This window comes from Girardinichthys multiradiatus, chromosome 6, assembly GCF_021462225.1.
Source record: "Girardinichthys multiradiatus isolate DD_20200921_A chromosome 6, DD_fGirMul_XY1, whole genome shotgun sequence".
Lineage (NCBI taxonomy): Eukaryota > Metazoa > Chordata > Actinopteri > Cyprinodontiformes > Goodeidae > Girardinichthys > Girardinichthys multiradiatus.
In genome coordinates this window covers 36,342,320-36,360,802 of record NC_061799.1, presented here as the reverse complement: position 1 = coordinate 36,360,802, position 18,483 = coordinate 36,342,320, and the positions used below count along the sequence as shown (strand labels likewise).

At 39.8% G+C, this 18,483-nt stretch overlaps 2 protein-coding genes and 1 non-coding gene across 7 annotated transcripts in view; 1 reads left to right on the top strand and 2 right to left on the bottom strand.

The window, feature by feature from the left end:
- Nucleotides 1-12,501, top strand: part of ak5 (adenylate kinase 5) — a 113,789-nt gene extending 101,288 nt beyond the window's left edge. The window contains exons 12-14 of the mRNA XM_047369412.1: nt 9,658-9,774; nt 10,065-10,253; nt 11,869-12,501. Of these exons, the coding sequence (XP_047225368.1) occupies nt 9,658-9,774; nt 10,065-10,253; nt 11,869-11,943 (381 nt within the window). The 3' untranslated portion in view covers nt 11,944-12,501. The remainder of the gene's footprint in view (nt 1-9,657; nt 9,775-10,064; nt 10,254-11,868) is intronic.
- Nucleotides 12,502-12,981: 480 nt separating this feature from the next.
- trnar-ucu lies at nt 12,982-13,068 on the bottom strand. Its single transcript is given in 2 exon segments — nt 12,982-13,017; nt 13,032-13,068. It is a non-coding gene; the product is annotated as a tRNA-Arg (tRNA).
- Nucleotides 13,069-14,026: 958 nt separating this feature from the next.
- The window catches only part of zzz3 (zinc finger, ZZ-type containing 3), a 43,652-nt gene continuing 39,195 nt past the window's right edge, over nt 14,027-18,483 (bottom strand). For all 5 annotated transcript variants that reach the window (XM_047369148.1, XM_047369153.1, XM_047369150.1 and 2 more), the window contains 3 exons: nt 18,085-18,219; nt 16,452-16,552; nt 14,027-15,438 (listed from right to left, as the gene is read on the bottom strand). In XM_047369148.1, coding sequence (XP_047225104.1) covers nt 15,294-15,438; nt 16,452-16,552; nt 18,085-18,219 — 381 coding nt within the window. In that variant the 3' untranslated portion in view covers nt 14,027-15,293. The remainder of the gene's footprint in view (nt 15,439-16,451; nt 16,553-18,084; nt 18,220-18,483) is intronic.

Here is an 18,483-nt window from a genome sequence, read left to right as displayed (position 1 = left end):
CCTGACTATGTTTTAATTACCCACAGTCCTCTTATCGTGAGCTCGAAGGAGAAAAGTTGCTATTCCAGAAAGGACTGGGGAAAAGATTCCTGTCCATTAATAATGAACTCACCAGGTATTTCAGCAGACCAACAAAGTTCTAAAAGGGGTTGAGGATCATACTGCAGATGTGAGTAAATCTTGCCACCACCATGTTTTTGTGGCAGGGTTAGGGATACGGACTTCACGGTGAGGTGAAGTGTTAGTTTTCTACCACAGACAGAATCTTGGTAGAAAATGGCTCCTCTGAACCCTCAATGCAGAGATGATTGTGAAAATGAAAAAAACAAAATGTAATTCCTAGCCCTCAGACACTCCAGCTAAAAGAAAATAAGTCACAGGATAACTTCCACTGAGTGGGCTCAGTATTATTGACAGCAAACAGAGTGATCTCCCTCTACTAAACAGCAGGCAGGGGGCGTTGTCTCAAGACACAGGGATGCCAACTCCATGCTGACTGCACATGCAAAAAAAAGGGAATATAACACTTGTTCAAGATGCTACTGACAGACAAGTTAAATTCAGTTTTCAATTGTGCTTGTGTGGCCCTCTTACTGATGCTGCCCTCAAACCCAAGAACACTACCAGCTGTCAAGCATGGTGGTGGGAGCATCTTGCCGTTGGGTCAGTTTCACTGCCAGGGTTACTGGTGAACTGGAGAAAGTGGACGAAGTCAACGGCAGGATAAATTTTCAAACAATCCAAAATGCACATTACAAACTGGCTTTGGAAGGGATAAAAACAGACCAACATTGGGCTAATTTTGATCGTTTATTGTTTATCAGTCAATCTTTAAGTTTTTGTCGTACGTCTGGAGATTTAAACACCTACAGCTGCTGACCTGAGGGGTCTGGAAGGCATAGGTGAACAGCAACATAGACAAATGTGTTGACCATTTAAACCTTTAAAAAAATCCATCCTGAAAACACACTGCCTTCTGTTCAGAGAAAATACAAATATCAGTAAAACGCTTGATCAGATAAAAGACAAAGTATCTGTCTGATGGGCCCAAGATATGATTTGGTGTTGGCTTGCATTTGTGAGGTTGAGATTTACCAGAACGCCCAGGTCAAACCAGTTCAGAGGAAGATTAAATTCCAGGAGAGTTTCATTCATCCATATTAAAGATAGAAACCATCTTTTGCACCAAATTGGATTCAACACGTGCTATATAAAAGCCAATCAAAGAAACAAAACTGTAGAAAAAGAAAAAAAAACGGCGTGATTTAAGAAAAATGCCAACTGATGAATAGCTCAGCAAGATGCATGTCTGGAGCAGATATGAGAGCAATAGATTCGTGGACTAAACAGAAAAATCAAGGCTTAAACATGTTGCAGAAGCACTAAAACACAAAATCCCGATGAGCAGAGAACTTATTCAACAAACCAAGACATGAAAGAATGAAAAGCTACCAGATAAAAGATTGTCGTTTCAGGATTGGAAGAGTTTTCTCCTTGCTGCCAAGGATCAGATAACATGTTTTCCTGCCAAAGATTAATTTTGGAAAAGAAAGCGGGAGGACTGAGGTGGGAATATTATGCACTCCAGACAGCTTAAACTGGCCAACACAGAGAATGATCAGCTAAACAGTGTACCAGACAGAGCTGGCATTGGTTATCTGGGTGTATTTATGGGAGACATTCACTGACACTCTGGGTAAACCAGATATAATGTCCTCATTTCCACACACTGAGAAGATCCAAACATGTGCATTAAAGCAGAACTGACTTGATCCTGGAAATACATCTTAATGCCTGCAGACACAGATAAACCTGTTTTTGTTTATGGAAACCAAGCAGGCAACCAATATAGAAATAAAAGTGATTTTTATTTCTGCTGGTGTGAATTTTACCACTGCTGATGCTGCAAACTCCACTCTTAATTAAAAAAATGGAGTCAATTCTTCGCGATAAAGCATTGGCCCAGCGTTACGTAATGTTGACCCAGGTAACAGCAGGAACCATGTCTGATGTTCTCCTGTTCAGGTACAACTTCAGTTCTCTCTTTAGAAGAAGCCATTTGTTCTTTCATTATTTCAGTATACTTTGTGTTTAGTGTGATTGCTCTGTAGGTGAAATTGTAATGAAAAAACCAAACAGCTTCTGCTCTAGCCAGGCAAACAGAAAATCGTCAGATTTTTGACGCCAATCGACTTTTCTCTAGACATAAAAAGGCAGTTTCCAGACAAAATGAAATGCGTTTGATGATCATAGTGGAAAAAGTATGATAATTTTCAACCTTTTCAGAGCTGCGCAGTAAATGTACCTCATCGTCAGACCGCGCAATGCTCAGAGAACATTTATGACAGAACTGTTTGAAAACTCTGAAATGGTATAACCTGATTAGGTATCTGCTAATCTAACAACCAGTAACTGCTTCTCTGGTTTAATCATATTTACTCCTCTGTTTGTTCCTCTAAGATATTGAAGGAGCAGAATTAAAATTTCGGTTCCCCAGAATAAGATTACCTATGTGACACGGGCCTCGTTTTTAGCATCCAGGCTTTTTATTTTAACAATAGAAACTGAGTAGAGATTTGAGTCCTGCCAGTCACATGAAAACACAATCTGCTCATCATTGAAACCTGCAGTTCGAAGCTCTACATGTGTGGATTCATGTTTTAAACCTGAAAGAGTCACATGTAAAACACCTTAAATTAGATGTAAATTAGATGCAATCTCACGCAGCGAATCCCACATGTACCACCCAGCTGTCAGAACACCACATCTGAGCTGTGAATACATATCAATCCACCACTGAAAATAGTCCCCAATAAATGTTCTGTTTACTCAGATATAATTTATGCAAAAGACAAAGAAAATTGCTGAAATTGAACTCAAGCCTCAAACTCTTCAATAAACTTTCAAAGATATGGGCTGCACGGTGGAACAATCGTTTGCACTGTAGCCTTACAGTAAGAAGGTCCAGGGTTCGAATCCTGACCTTTCTATGTATTTCCTGCATCTTCTCCACATGCAAGTGTGGGTTATCTCTGGGAACTCCGGCTTCCTCCCATAATATTAAAACTGTTAATTGGTTTCTCCAGGTTGCCCTTATGTGTGTGTGTGGCTGTTGGTCCTCATGTGTGTGTGTCCATGTTGTCCTGTGATGGACTGAGGACCTTTCCAGGTTGTACCCCACCTCTTGTCCAATGACCACTGCAGGTACCTGCGACCCAGCATGGATAAGCGGGTATAGACAGTGGATGGAAGGATGCATTTCCCTCTATAAACACGAATAAATGCTTCATCTGCAAAAATGCAGCTTTTTTATAGTGATCATAGATTTTTACTGTGCATATAAATACCCTTGCACCATCAGTATAGAAACACTTCACTTTGGGGGGGCTAACTTCATAATTCACAGCTGTGTTTGAGGAATACTCAGAGGTAGACAGTTCCAGTCCTCAAGTGTTGGTGCTATGCTTGCTGCCTCCATAAGATTTACAAGAGAAACTGGCAACAAGGAGTTGGAGAAGAAAAAAACACCAGAAATAATCTTAAAGAAGCACGTCTTCCTGCACAGGGATGCACTGATCAGAGCTTTGACTGCCCTTCCCACAGTAACAACTTCCTTACCGAAGAGGGTTGTGGTTAGTGTGACCTGGTAGCTTCTATGTATGCTACATTCACTAAATGGAAAAATATATTTTTTTTATTTTACTTGTCAAACCAGTTGAGCTAAGAATTGGCCACAAGCTGATTTCTTTGTCCATTTCTATTTATAAAGAAATTTCTAAACAATGTGAACTTCATCATTTAACAGTAAGATAGATCCGTCAGTAGTTGTCCTCTCATCAGTGAACATCCAAGTAAATTTATCCCATGGTCAAACTGTGCGAATTTTAAAAGAAAAAACTATCTCAGACTTTACTGGCTTCAGTATGTTAAATGTTGACGTTTATCACAGTACAATTAGCAAAAGCTGAACAAGTATGGCTCAATTTAGAAGGGTTTCCAGGGCGAAAACCTCCCCCCCAAACAATAAAACTAAAAATCAATAAATCAATTTCTGGCAATCTTTTTTTTTACAGTTAAAAAATTGCTGTTATGAAGGAAAACAACCTCTTGATTCAATTAGGATGACGGAGGAAAAGGTAAGAGAGAATCAGGGCTATTTTGAGCATTTTTTTAAAAAGCCTAGAAGGTCTACAATTTTTCATCACAGGGAATTGATTGGATGTTGATTAACGTCATTGGCTTAGTTTATTGTTTGACCCGCTGCACTGATTTAGAAAACCTTTAAAAAGGACAATAATTAAGACCTGTCCACTATAAACCTGTTAAATTTTACTGCCAGTCTAAATGTGAATATAAGTGCATCAGGATTTATTTTATTTCAGCACTCATCCTGTCTGTTCTCTGAATTCAAGTCTTTCAGCCACAAGATCTCATCTGAACCCAGTTCATATTTATTTAGTTTGTTTCTTTAAGGGAAAAAAGAGCCCTAGCTGCTTTTCTTCATCTTGGCTTCCAGAGTGTCCTTTTATCCTCGGAGAGTAGAAACCTATTGATTCGTGCACTTGTGATGTTCCCTGCCTCCCTCTGATGGATTTGTTTTGCATTCGTGGCCTACGGATGACAATTTCCCTCACAGTGAGAGCTACTTTGGTCTGATCACAACAACAGTTCAAATCAAAACTGCCTCTCCTGGTCTTATTTCAATGCCTAGCCTGGTACACCTCTCTATCAAGGTCGTACCCACTCTGTCTTCACACTCCTCCTGCTCAGTGGAGTTCTCAGACACGGCAGGGCGGCAAGTAAAGTCCGGGGTTTGTGCTCCCACGTTTCCATCTTCTCAAGGTAAAAAAAAAAAAATGGCTTTGTTGTCAAAAATATCTGCGGGTGCATCTCAAATTCGAATATGATAGAAAAGTGAATTTCAAAAAGTTAAATGAATTGTATAGATTCATTAAACAGATATATTTCAATATCTGTTCATTGTTCATCTGTTCAAGTTGTTGTTCAAGTTGTGACTTATAGCTGATGAAACCTAAAACTCAGCTTCTGAAAAAAAAAATAGAACCACATAAAAACGTCTCAATACTGAAATCTGCTGTAATGGCTCACACAACCATAGGCAAGTCTGCTGACTCGGCAGTTATCCAGCAGACAGTCACCGACATCCTCCACATTAAAAAAAGGTGAGTCACAAAACGACATTACTAAAGAAGTTGTCTGTTCCGAGAGTCTTGCATTCCAGCATATTAATAGGAAAGTTGAGTGGAAGGAAAAAGTTCTTTAAAAGCTACCACACATAGATGGATCCAAGATATGTGCTGCAACTTTCATATTCCTCGTGTTAAGCTCTCCTCAACAAGAGCCATCACAAGCATCTTACCTGGATTGAGAAGAAAAAGAACTGGACTGTTGCTCAGTGGTCCAAAGTCATCTTCTCAGATAAAAGTATAGTTTGCATTTCATTTGGACATTAAGATCCTAGAGTCTGTAGGAAGAGTGGAGAGAGACAGAATCCACGTTGCTTGAAATCCAGTGTGAATTTTAAACAGTCAGTAAGAATTCGGGTTGCCACGTCATCTGCTGGTCCACTGGGTTCAGTCAACGCAGCTGTCTTCCAGAAAATTATAGTCAAGTCAAGTTTATTTATCTAGCGCTTTTCAGCAACGAGGCACTCAAGGCGCTGTACATATAGAGCACTCTGTGTATTCTTCTGATGACAAGCTTCATGGAGATGCTGATTTAATTTTCCAGCAGGACTTTGTACCTGCCCACACTGTCAAAGGTACTAATACCTGCTGTAATGACCATGATATGACTGAGCCAGATTGCCCAGCAAACTGACCAACACCCTAGAAAATCTCCGAAGTATCATCAAGAGTAAGATGAGACACCAGAGGCAGAGGCAAGCTGAAGGCTGCAATCAAAGCAACTTGAGCTTCCTGAACACTTCAGCAGATGTATAGGCTGATCTCCTCCAAGTTATGAAATACGACCAAGTACCAAGTGTACATACTATCCAGTACATGGACACACTTTTCAGCTGGTTGGCATTTCCTTGTTAGAAATCATTTCTCATGGGGTCAGTGCGTGGCATAGCGGTTGAGCACGCGAACCATATTTGGAGGCTTCAGTTCTTGACGCAGCTGTCCCGGGTTCAAATCCTGACCCCAGAGACCTCTGCTGCATGTCTTCCCCCTCTCTCAAACCTGCTTCCTGTCTGCTTACTGTAGAAAATATTTTAAAAAAAATAAAGGCCACTAGTGCTGCAAAAAAATAACTTTAAAGAAATTATTTCTCTTTGGGTTTTAAGTGATCTGAATATGTGATTTTCATTAGCTGTCAGCCATAATCAGAAATAGCAGAAAAAACTTTGGCCCAAAATACTGGAAAAGCATCAGTGTCTGCAAGAAATTCATACAAAATGAGGTTTACTTTTGGTGCTGAATTACTGAAATGAATGAACTTTCCTCATGATTTTCTAATTTGAGATCAGCTGTAATGAAACCACAAATAAAATCACTTATTAAATGTTGTTCAGCAGAATAAAAAAAGGGTGAAATACAAAGCACTTAAATGAACAGTTTTAAAAATAAAATGTTTAAGAGTGGAAGGAAAACCGCAGCTCGTCATATTAGAATGAGATGAGCCTCAATACCAAATATCAGAGCGAAACCCATACAAATATTCATTGTTATAACTGTATATGCAACAAAAGAGCTCTTTAGTTTTTATTCCATGATCTCTGTGGAAGTTTTAGGAACAAACATTATTGAGGCTTGAGCACAACATGAACAAGTGCTGCTCTAAACCGATTTACAGGCTGTATAAAAACTCCCACGCCCAGATTTGCTTAGACTTTTATCGACTTGGTGGGAAATCCCGAACGCTTTCAAGCTCGGCTCAAGTTTAAGCCTCTTACTGCACATTAAGGCTGTGTCCTTTGTGTTTTCCCAACATGAGAACTGCACTATGCTATATATCATATAGAGTGAGACCATAGAGAGGGAGAGACAGAGGAAGACCGAAATTTAAAAGGAGGATTAATAATCCCACAGTGGGATTACCGAAGTGCACCTCTTAAGGTTTTAAAGCAGAATAGGTCACAGAAATCCCTCTCTGCACAAGATAGGGAGTTTTTATGTCACAGTGAGATAAAATGCTGTCACGTGTGGCTCTCCAGGGAGGGAAAAATTAATTACAGTACCAGAAGGGTTGACCTGTTACATGTGCTGCTCATGATTTGATGCATTTTTGATTGTGGACTTGGACACAGATCCTTAAACTGCAACACATTTTCAGCTGCTGACGAGGTGAATTTGTAACAAATCACAACTACCAGTTACCTTCCTCTTCCTACCTGTCCAATCTTTCTCCTGTAGGCCAAGTTCACCAGACCAGATGAACAGAAGATCAGCCAGACATCTTTTATACACTAAACTTTAATTTAATGACAAGGTCATCAACAGTTCTGACATTTTGAGAGAAAAACATAGTTGGGCCACATCTAAGAAGCATCAAGCAAAGTACAAACTGCACAGCTTTTCTCTCATTAACACAATCATCTATAGAAGGGAAAAATACAATAATACAGATCCACCTTCAATCCATCCATTTGGACTGGAAGGAACTAAACTGAAACTGAAGGCTGGAGAACTTTTAAAATTGCATCAACTTCCTGTCAAAGCTGCAGTAGAGAGTTCTGAGAAATCGTGGACTTGGTCTGAAAATGTGAACAACCACACCTTTCAGGTCCCCTTTTTTTCTGCTGTGCTACAGCCCTTCCTCCACAACTCCTTACCCATAGAGGAGCCTGCTGTGAACACGCAGCTTGCTTTTAGTCATCAGTCTTCTTCTATTTATCTGTCTTTGCTTTCTAAGCAGGTGCCACACGAGAAACTGGCAGTTTTACTGTAACGTTAGGTTGTTTCTCCCCCATTAGCACAGCCGCAGCACACCAGCAACCTTTAGCTTGAACGACGAAACGCTCTGTGAGGGGAAGAGGTTTGAGCACAGTGTACACAAATGTGACTGACACCGCTAAGACATTCCTCCTGCCTGATTGGTTGTTTCTGACCGGGAGCGGTATATTTCTGCAAAAGGCAGTAGGACCACTGGGAGGTGCCAGAGGAGCTTGATTTTATTTCACAGATCATTTAATATTCTACTGTCAGGACATAGTGACAGTTTTAACAAATATGTGTAAAAAAATAAGTTTTTACAAAGGTTACCTACCACAGCTTTTTTTTATAGCATATATTAGGCTGCCTTCTTTAATAGATCTCATTCAGGACATTTATAAAGTAGCTACAGCCCACCACATTTATGGCCACCTGTAGTAACTGTGTGTAAAATGCCTGGAAATGAATACATTTTATATTGCAGTGGCATAGCCTCACAATAGGGGGGGAAAGCAACACAATTTGCCTCCAGGGCAGAGGTTTCAGTGTCTTGTGTCATTATTCACAAGTAACGGAACAGGAAATCGGTAGATGCCTGCAGTAATGTGGGTGATGTTGAAGTCTATGCCAAAAAGCGAAGCTCTAGATTTAGTTAAAACTCTGCCTACATACTGACCCTCCACCAGTATTCATGAGATATGGATCATGATGGAAAGAACTATGTCCCTTATACAAACAAGGGGAATCAGTTTGCTCTGTCCGGTGGCTGAGGTCAGTATTAGAAATAAGTTGAGGAGCTCCCTCATCTTGGGATGTGGTGTCCAACCTTTTTGCACTGTGGTTCCAAAATCGAAAATCGTACACAGCGGCCATATGTTTTTCTTTTACCCCATTAAAAAAAAATATATATATATATATATATATTAAATTGTGATTTCTTTTTACCTGCTCATCAATAAATTAAACATGCAATATTTGAACAAAGTAAAGGGTTCTTGCTGTATTTAGCCATGTTTAATAAATGAGTGGATGTTTGTGGCCCTACTTACTAATCACAATGAAAACAAAAACAAAAACCCACGGCTGATAAAAGATTTGTCATTTAAAAAAAAAAGTCATCCTTGGTACATCTGCATCAGGTCCATTTGCTGAAGAGACCAATTTGTACCTTTATTCACGTCGGACACCTCTGCATTTGGGGGAACTATTAGAGCAGCTGGTTCTCCGCATGGACAGGAGTCAACTGAAGTGGTTAAGGCATCTGATCCGAATCCCTCCTGGATCCTTCCCTTTGGAGGCTGTATTTTCTTCCCTGGAGGAGAGTGTTGCCCAGCAGAGAAATGCCTGGGTTTCTAGACTGGACCTGTTACCTCAGACTCACTGTACTGCCATGTTCTGGGTGTTTCCCTGCAGGCACACACCTGACCTAAATAAAAGGGTAATAACCGGGCTTCTGTAACACTTCAGGGCTCACACAGGAGGTCATGCAGTGGTTTAAATCAGGTATGCTGGAGTAGGAGCACATCTGAAACATGAAGGAGAGTGGGGACTGAGGACTGGGGTTAGGAAACACTGACCTAAGGGCCGGACAGACAGACAGACAGTAATCATGATAAAAGTATTCCAACAAATAGACAATGGGAATAATCATATGGATGTGAACCCCTTGCAGTTTTCTAACGATAATTTATTCTTTTCAGTCATTGCTCAAGCTGTAATAAACTTGTAACACGATGAATTATTCGTGCTTAATCTCTAGGAGACGCTGCTGGAGCTGCTGATTGACGCCGTGGCGTCGTCGGTCCAACAGGGAAGGGGTCTGGTGGTCAGCGGCTTCCCCAGAGACCTGAGACAGGCGGAGGAGTACGAGGCGAAGGCAAGGCAGCGCACAGACACTGACCTGACATGTGGTCAGAAACATGAATAAAAGATGGGAAGTCAGACACAAGTCATGTGTCCATCTGAAGAGGAGGAAATTGAATGAGTCAGTCATGCAGCACAGTCAAGGCAATAAATAGGAGTTAAAGGTGATATTAGCAAGGAGGGATAAGACAAACGGAAAGAAATTAGATGTTCACAGAGAGGATTTGTTATGTGAAACAAGCTGAAGGAGAGCATACAGATCCACTGAGATATTCTCTTCTCTGTCCTCTGCTGTGGGATCAGATGGGGGAACCGAGTGCTGTGGTCCTGCTGAGCTGTTCTCCAGAGACCATGTACAGCAGGCTTCAGAGCCGTGGGAGATGTTCCTCCTCCTCAGACAGGGAGAATGCCCTGCAGAAGAGAGCTCGGAGCTTCTGCAGCAATGTCCAGGCCATCATAGCTCACTATGAACGTAAAACGCTGCTGCACACGGTAAGACAGGTTGCGGGTTCAATTCCCTACTGATCCACTTAGAGCATGTTTTGATTCAACACCATGGGTTAATTCTGCATTTTGCATTAGAGTATAAATTCCAATAAAATGCGAATACTGGTATTTCCCCCCCCCCAGTGAACATCATGGTTCATTAGTTTTTGAATAATATTTCTAAAGATTTTTATTTAATAAAAAAATAAATCTTGCTCTTTTAATAGACTTATTTTATGACACTGTTGGACTATCATTTAAGGTAAAATAGACCTATACAGGGTTAAAAACCTGCTCTAGTTCAAATTTTAATTCAGATTTACTCAAATTCTCAATTCAGCAAACATCTGTAGTGTCCTGACGTTACAAGTGACGCTGCAAAGGGTTTGAATTAGACTGAATCTGCACAGTTCTTCATGTTTACCAATTGGCATGCAATTTATTTCTGTCTTAGTGTTACGAGCTGGTGGGAACAGAGTAAGACAGCCATCAAGGTGAACGTTAAAGTTAGTTGTGTAGAGAGAACAATAGGATGGTAGCTCACCTGGTCTCCCACTTAAAAAGCCCTCCTGAAAGCAGCTTCTTCTGTGTGGATGCCCAAAACAGTTCCATCTAGAGACCCAACAGGGCAGCAAGCAGGGGTGCAAAACTCCAATCCTCAAGTTCCGGTGTCCTGCAACTTTTAGTTGTGTCCCTGGTCCAACACATCTGCTAATGACCTAATCTTTAAAAGAGTCTTTATTGTGCAAATGGGGCGCAGAATGAAGGCACCCCTAAAGATCAATTCAATTGAGGATCCCCCTTTAACAGAAGCCATTTGTCTTGAAAGGAACTGGAGCAATTTTACCAGAGGACTGGTTATAAATCTCAGAGACTTAAGGTAGCAGGTTTATGGGAATGTATCTTGTTAAACTTGAGCTTCAGAACATGAATTTTGTGCGAAAAATCTTTCTGGATAATGAATGAAGAGGTATTTTCCTTTACAAAACATCAGAGTTTTTGTATAATCAGAGGAGTTGCCACATGCTGGTTAATAGTAAAAACGACACTGTTTTGACGCTTCTCCTCCTTGTAGAAATGATTAATTCACCTTTAAATTATCTGCTACCTTCACCCAGTAGGACTTCTCCCCAACTTCAAACTTTCAACTCTAAGCAACACAAACATTTATTTAATTTGAAGAGTAAAGGGAATGATTGCAACAGCCGAAGTGTCCAACCTTCTCCTGCAATCTGCAACCTGTAAGCAGCTTTCTATCATCTCCACACCACAGTTGGATAATTGGGAACATTATTGTTGCTTTAAAGGTCAGTGCTGACCTTAAAGGCAACATCTGACTCACTATGGGCTTCACACACCTCACTGATGTTCCCTCTAACATGAGGGCAAGTCAAAAATCGCAGACCTTCTGTTTGGAGATGAACCGCTCCTTTATAAACGAGCTGTCTGCACATTTCAAATGCCACATCAGGAAGGTGTATGCATGCGTGTGTGTGAGTACTTAAATGCCACGATGAGTATTGAGGCCACTGGTACTGAGATCAGCAGCTAGCCGCTGTCCTAAGCTTTCTGTAGAAGCGCTGATAGTTCCTGAAAGGCTTCTGTTTGTCTGTATCTGCAGATTGATGCCGAACAGTTGCCGCATGAGGTGTTCGCCCAGATCTGCCAAGCCATAGAGTCTTCTAACACCTACTGATTTTTACGGTTTACACTTTGATGTTCAGCAGCTCCACCTGTGAAGACCTCCCCCTTCCTCCTTTTCTATTACCTCCACAGCACTCTCACACCTGCACCAGCTTAATGAACTCATATGGTATGCATGCCTCACCTGCAATCAGTTATACACCCCAGCCCCTCCTTCATTGTGCTTCATCCACTTCCCATTCCTACCTTCCTCTCTAACTCATATCAACCTCAGTATATGCTGCCAACTGCCAGACCGAGGCTCATAACTGTACAGAGAAAACAGTGGTCCCTGCTGCCACTGAGAGCATGCTGAACGTTTCCACCAGAGGCCAAGCAAGAGCAGAAATGTCTCCGTGTTCATTCTCATGCTCAGCACTTTGCTTTGTATCGTAACAAGCATGCAGATCTAACAGTTAAAGCTTAAAACTACCTTTTGTGCATTAAATAAAAAGCAGCGGCATATTAAGAGTATTAGGATTACTGCATTTGTATGTTTTACAAGCTCATTGTACGGGTTCTTGTTTGAGTCTGGTGTCTGACATTCCAATAAAGCCAGTGTGTTTGAGTATTTCTGAGCGTTGTTTAGTGTGTTTTTCACCTGGTGTTGTGACTGATCCGGTAGCGCCATCTGCTGGTGAGACGATCACAACAAAAAAAAAGCATCACATGGTGTCTACGTCAAAAAGTTGAAAGTAACTGCAGCCCTGGAAGAGTCACAGGTAAACACGGATAAACGAGTCATATATGATCAGGAATAGTCTCTATAACTATACTTTCTACTTAGAGTCATACGCAAAGCTTTTGACAATAATAGAAATGCTGTTGGGTTTTAACATGCTTCTGCAGTAAAACATTTCATGCCTTATTAATACTTTTTTTTTCTAAAATAAAAAAGCAATGGCTTTGTCCTGAAGAAAAATTGTGCTATTTCAGTTATTAAAAACACACCAGATTATACAGTGAATGACGAGCTCATAAGTAGTTTAATTTTTCGTCATGTAGATGCACCGTGAGAACAGCTTTACTGCTTGAGAAATCCATAATACTACGACTCTGGTGGGACTCGAACCCACAACCTTTGAATTACCACTCACTGTCTAGAAGTCCAATGCGCTATCCATTGCGCCACAGAGCCTTCAGTACCATACACCGGTGAGCTAATCAAGTTATATTAAAAGCTTTCAGTCAATTCCATACTGTTCAATAATACGCTAGCAAGAAAGACAATATATTGTTTTATATAAAGACAGATTTTATTATTTAAATAATCTTTTTTTAATTAAAATAAAAAATTGTGTATGGTCTTACCTTTATTTGTATATGACATCCCTGGAAACAAGTTGCATTAATCAAGTCTTTTAAAAGTCTACAAGCAGGGTAAGCCTCAAAAAGGTCATTACTAAAGAAGCTGGCTGTTCACAAGAGTGCTGTATCCAATCCTACTTATGGAAAATTTAGTGGAAGGAAGAAGCATGACAGAAAACAGTGCACCAGCAACATGAAAAACCATGTAATGGATCTGCTAAATTTGAAGTAAATTATGAAAATAAATTAAGATTGATATTCTAATTTATTGAGGTGAGCCTGTATGTTAGATTAATAGCAGGATTACAGGTGGAGTATTGCTAAGCTTCATCTGTGCGGACTGCCCTGAAATAACTTGGCTGATCACGTTCTACCAGAGCTAAAAAAAAAAAAACAAGTAATCATTTCACCTAACAAAGATATCTGCAATGAATTAATATGCATCTTACTCTGCATTATAATCTGAAAACAACATGGTCACAACAAAAGCTAAAGACATACAATTTGACTTTGTACTGTTGCAAAATTGTAAGCTAACAACTTTGTAGTCATTTTAATGCATATAAACATGTCACTAGTTAGTGATTTAGTGCTACAGAACAATTTCACAAACAAATTGAAGCCTTTACTGCTATGTTTAACAGTTTGACTAAATAAAAGGCCAAATTTGATCAGTTTCTTGTGTTTGCTGACAATGACCACAAATATTTAATTTAGGCTCTTGTTTCCCCAATTTCTCAGGCTGAATGCCAAACCTTGTGCAATAAAAGAAAAGGCACAGATGTAGGAACGTTTTTCACATACTTTTTTATTTCCACTGTTCTCCTCTAGCATTTTTTTTACATTATTATTTTTTTTACATAAGAACAGACTGTTATACACAGATACTGAAGCAGGGCAAAGGTGGTGAAGGAAAGAAGACAAAAACCATACAAAATGGTGTCTATTCAAGCACAACAAAATCTATGTATATAAAACTCTGTGGGTCGCTCCACTGCCGAGGCACCAACCACTACCTCAATTATTCATGTTTTAAATAGATTAATAAAAATACAATCTTTTTAAATGGACCTTTTAATGTGGGTGGCAAAATTAGAGATGTAGAGGCATAATGAGGGGAGTTGATAACAGTGATGGAGAAAATGTGGTCGGCTTTCAGGGTTTCTCCCTCTGCCTGAAGGGAAAGATAACCCCATCTTTTTTGTTTGTGTTTATTTTTAATGGCACACAGCAACTAGCGGTGGCTACTTTTCACTTTTCACCATAAACTTGAACACGCAACATGATCAACAACGGCACACGATGAGGGAGGAGGAAATAAAAGAAGACAAAAACACTGCTCTGTGTGTTTTTCAACACGTTCTCATTTGCCCGCCTTCAACGAAAGAAAAGAAATAGCTCTCTGTGCTGTAGTGTTTCCTAGTTAGACGTGTTTTAGCGGAGAGAGCAAAAGGAAACGGATGAAGGTGTGGGTTGGGAAGGTGAAAGGGTTTAGAGCCGTGGAAGGGATGAGTTCATGATGAAACACAGTGAGGTCTGCAGAAATCCCAACAGTCTAAAAACACTCAGACGAATGCTCAAAGTTTTTATCCTTTTCTTAAAGTATTCTTCATTCTTGGGGAATGTGGAGACCACATGCGCGCAGAAAACAACCTAAGTGTTTCTGCTGATAGTATGACACGGTTGCTGTCTCCATTAGATGGTGCTTCACCGGACCAATAATCAATTTTCCAGTTTGAAAGCAGCATGGAGGAGAAAACTGGAAACGGAGACAGCCCGACTGGAGTTGTGGAGCTCAGGAATGTTGTGTGCCTTCTGCTTTTCTTATTTTTAAACATACAGTTTCTGAATAAGGTGGCTGAGGTGTTGCTGGGCACACTCCACCAGCTTTAGAGCTGAGGTCTGCTCTACTCCCACCTTCCTGGTCAACTGTACGCCTGGTGGAGGGCTAAGCTGTTATCTCGGGTTCAGAAGATGGAGCCATGCACAGAGTGGCCTGTAAGACATGTGGAGAGAGAGAGAGACAGCTTGGAGCTAGGGGCGCCTGGGACCCTGTCATCTGTTGGCTGGGAAGTAATTAGGGTCCAAGTAGTTGTAGCCTGCGCTCTGCGGCAGGCGGTAGTCCCTGTCCAGAAAGGTTTCTGGTTGATACACCGGTTCCAAGTGGTGGCTAGGTTTATGGGTCTCCGTCTTGAATAAGCTGGAAGAAAAAAAGATGATATCATAAATCACGTGGCATCAAAAATTAGCCAAAGTTCAAGGAAAACAATTTAAAGACACGTTAGACAACTTTAAAACTTATCAAGAGAGATCGCATCAGGAAATTATATCAAGAAAGCCTGGCTGCTTGGAAGGAAATTATAAAAATAAAGGATAATTCAAGGCGCACTGGTACATCTTCGATCAGAGCAACCAAAGAAAATAACATGCTGCATTTAAAAACAGCTAAATAGAAAAGACAAATGTTGCTTTCTTTTAGGATATTTACATTTTCCTGTTCAATTAATACAAGAAAGCTGACATAATTCTTCTGCAACTTGTGAATGTTGTCCTACAGCAAACCTAGAATGCACTTTAGAGCAAATATTTTCAAATTTAATCTGACAGGGGTTCTGTTCTTCAGGATGTTTGAAATGGTGGTGGATTTAATGCAGACAATAAAAATAAAAAAATTTAAATAAAAAGATAAAGGTAAAATAAACAGTAAAAATAAATATTTTATATATTATATATTTAAAAAAATAATAAAAAACTTTAAAGGTAAAATTAAATGAAAACTATAATGTAATAGAATAAATATTGATATTAAGCTTTGAATATGGGAAGCAGAGGTCATGATTTAAATTCAATATCTTAAAGTATACAATAATAATTTTGTAATCACTTTTGCCTATGACAGTTTTAGGGAAATTAAATATTCAATGTATGGCCTGTGTTCTTTGAATATTTACCATATTTGACAGGATATCATTAAAATAGGCATAAGGGAAGACACTTTTGTACCTCTTCAATTACTTTTTTCCCAAAAACCTTTGATTTCCTCAACAAAAGTATATTTTTTATTCAGAGCATTGTTCTTCAAAAAATAAGGAGCCCGTCGATTTGCTCTTCGATCCAGGTAATTAAGCTTTTCTTGCTACTCCGTGCTTAATCTCCTGCACAGGAATACTCTCTGGCATATAAAGGCTCAGATTTAACTGGGAAAGGTCTCACCAGTCTGAGCAGTTGGAGCAGAAGTCGACAGAGCTTTCTGGTGGACAGTCCTGACAGTGCCAACGGACTCCCTGGATGGGATCCATGCTGCACACGTCGCACTGCACAAGACAAAGGAAAAACAAATGCATTCAGTGTCTGGTGGTGAGGATGAACTCAGTAACAACTGCTCAGAGGTCTGCAACTTTATGACCCAAAGAGAGTTTTTACTCTTTTCCTTCATCTAGAGCCCAAACATCTCCCTTTTACATTTAAAAAAGAAAGATGAAGTTGATGAAAAGCCATAAAAGTGCTATTTCTGTAATAGTAGTGAAACTGATTTAACACTTGTGGTCATTTCTAATAGGTGTGAAAAACTCTCTCTTCTACCTTTGCTGCTAACAATTCAAATCAATGATGCTAAACTCATTTTCTGCTTTGCTCTAGGTAGAAACTACTCTGCATTTTAGACCATACTCTGTATAGAGTTTAATCAGCTAACTAAAACAACAGTTTTTCCCCCATGCATTCTAGAAAGAAGCCAATGTTGCTAATAAATGCTGCGTATTTATAGCTGTCTGTCTTTGTTCATTTACCAACTTAGATGCACACACAACATGCAGCTTAACTGCTCCTCTTTTTGTATTATTGCCATTATTGTGTAACGGAAACTCTGTACATGGTGCTATATTCTGGAGAGTTAAACTAGAATTTCCTATTGAAATTGAAATATAAACATTATGGCAGTTCATTTTATTTTTAGTTGACATCAAAGGGGCTCCAAACAGGTTTGGGAGCTGCATATTTTCTCTGCATAACCTCACACATTTATACAAGTGAACTACTACTATTGCTTTTTGCACTCTTGAAAAAAAAATATTTATTTCATTACTTCAAAAATGTAGCTTTAACTTTTGCAGACTGTTCAAGTATTCATACTTTATAACATTTTGTCAAGTTGCAAAATCAGACTTCAGTGCATTTTATAGGGATTTTACGTGATAGACCTTCAAAGTAGCATAGATGCGAAGTGGAAGGTCAATCATACATGGTTTAAAATTGTTCTTAAAAATTAAAATCTTAAAAGTGTGGCATGCTTTTGTATTGAGCCCCTTAAGTCAATACATTGTAGAACCTCATAATCAAGTATTCTCCTTCTAACTTGTTTTCTCCCAGGCGTGTGCTGGATCTAGCTCCATCCATCTACCCATAAACACTGACCAGCTTCCCTCTCCCACAGCATGATGCTGCCACCATTATGTTTTACCGTGGGGATGGTGTGTTTTCTGGCACGCATAAAATTAGCATTCAGGTCAAGAAGTTTAAATTTGCTCTTATTTGAACAACACACCTCTTCCATATGTTTACTGCGTCCCCTACTTGGCTTCAAATGGGACTTCAGACACAGGCAGCAGTTTTCAGAGGTTAAAAACCATGTTTCATTCCCCTTAATCTTCAACATATGCAATTTCTGTTGGTCTGCAACCAAAAATCCTAATAAAACATGAGCGTTTCTGTTTGGAATGTGACAAAAGGTGGGAAAATTCATGGGGTATGAAAATTTTGGCAGACACTGTAGACATAGCGTACAGTATGCAGCAGAACGAAGTGTGCACAAGTTGGCACATAGCTTTAGTGTGCAGAAATGTTTCACCTTGTAACCCATGTGCCGCACCCCGGCGTTATCCTCTCGAATCTCCTGGAGCTTCTGTTTTTTCAACCTCTTCAGCTGTAAAAGCTCTTTGTACTCTGGTAAGTTCCTCAGCTCCACAGGCACACTTTCCTCATCCTGAGATTGTTGACACAAACAAAACAAAAATAACAGCAAAGAAGAGTCAGAGCTTGTGAAGCACAAACAAAACCAGGTGACTCTGGAGACCCAATATGACGATCATATTCTCCTTTCTTTATCTTCATGACCAATCTGCAGCAGGTATTGATGGTTGGCATTGTTGCTGAATATGAGCAACATAAATAGGAACACATCTTTTTATTGTTAAGGCAGCAGAGTTGTGCCAAGCACTGATTTTATTTAAACCACAGGTTAAAAACA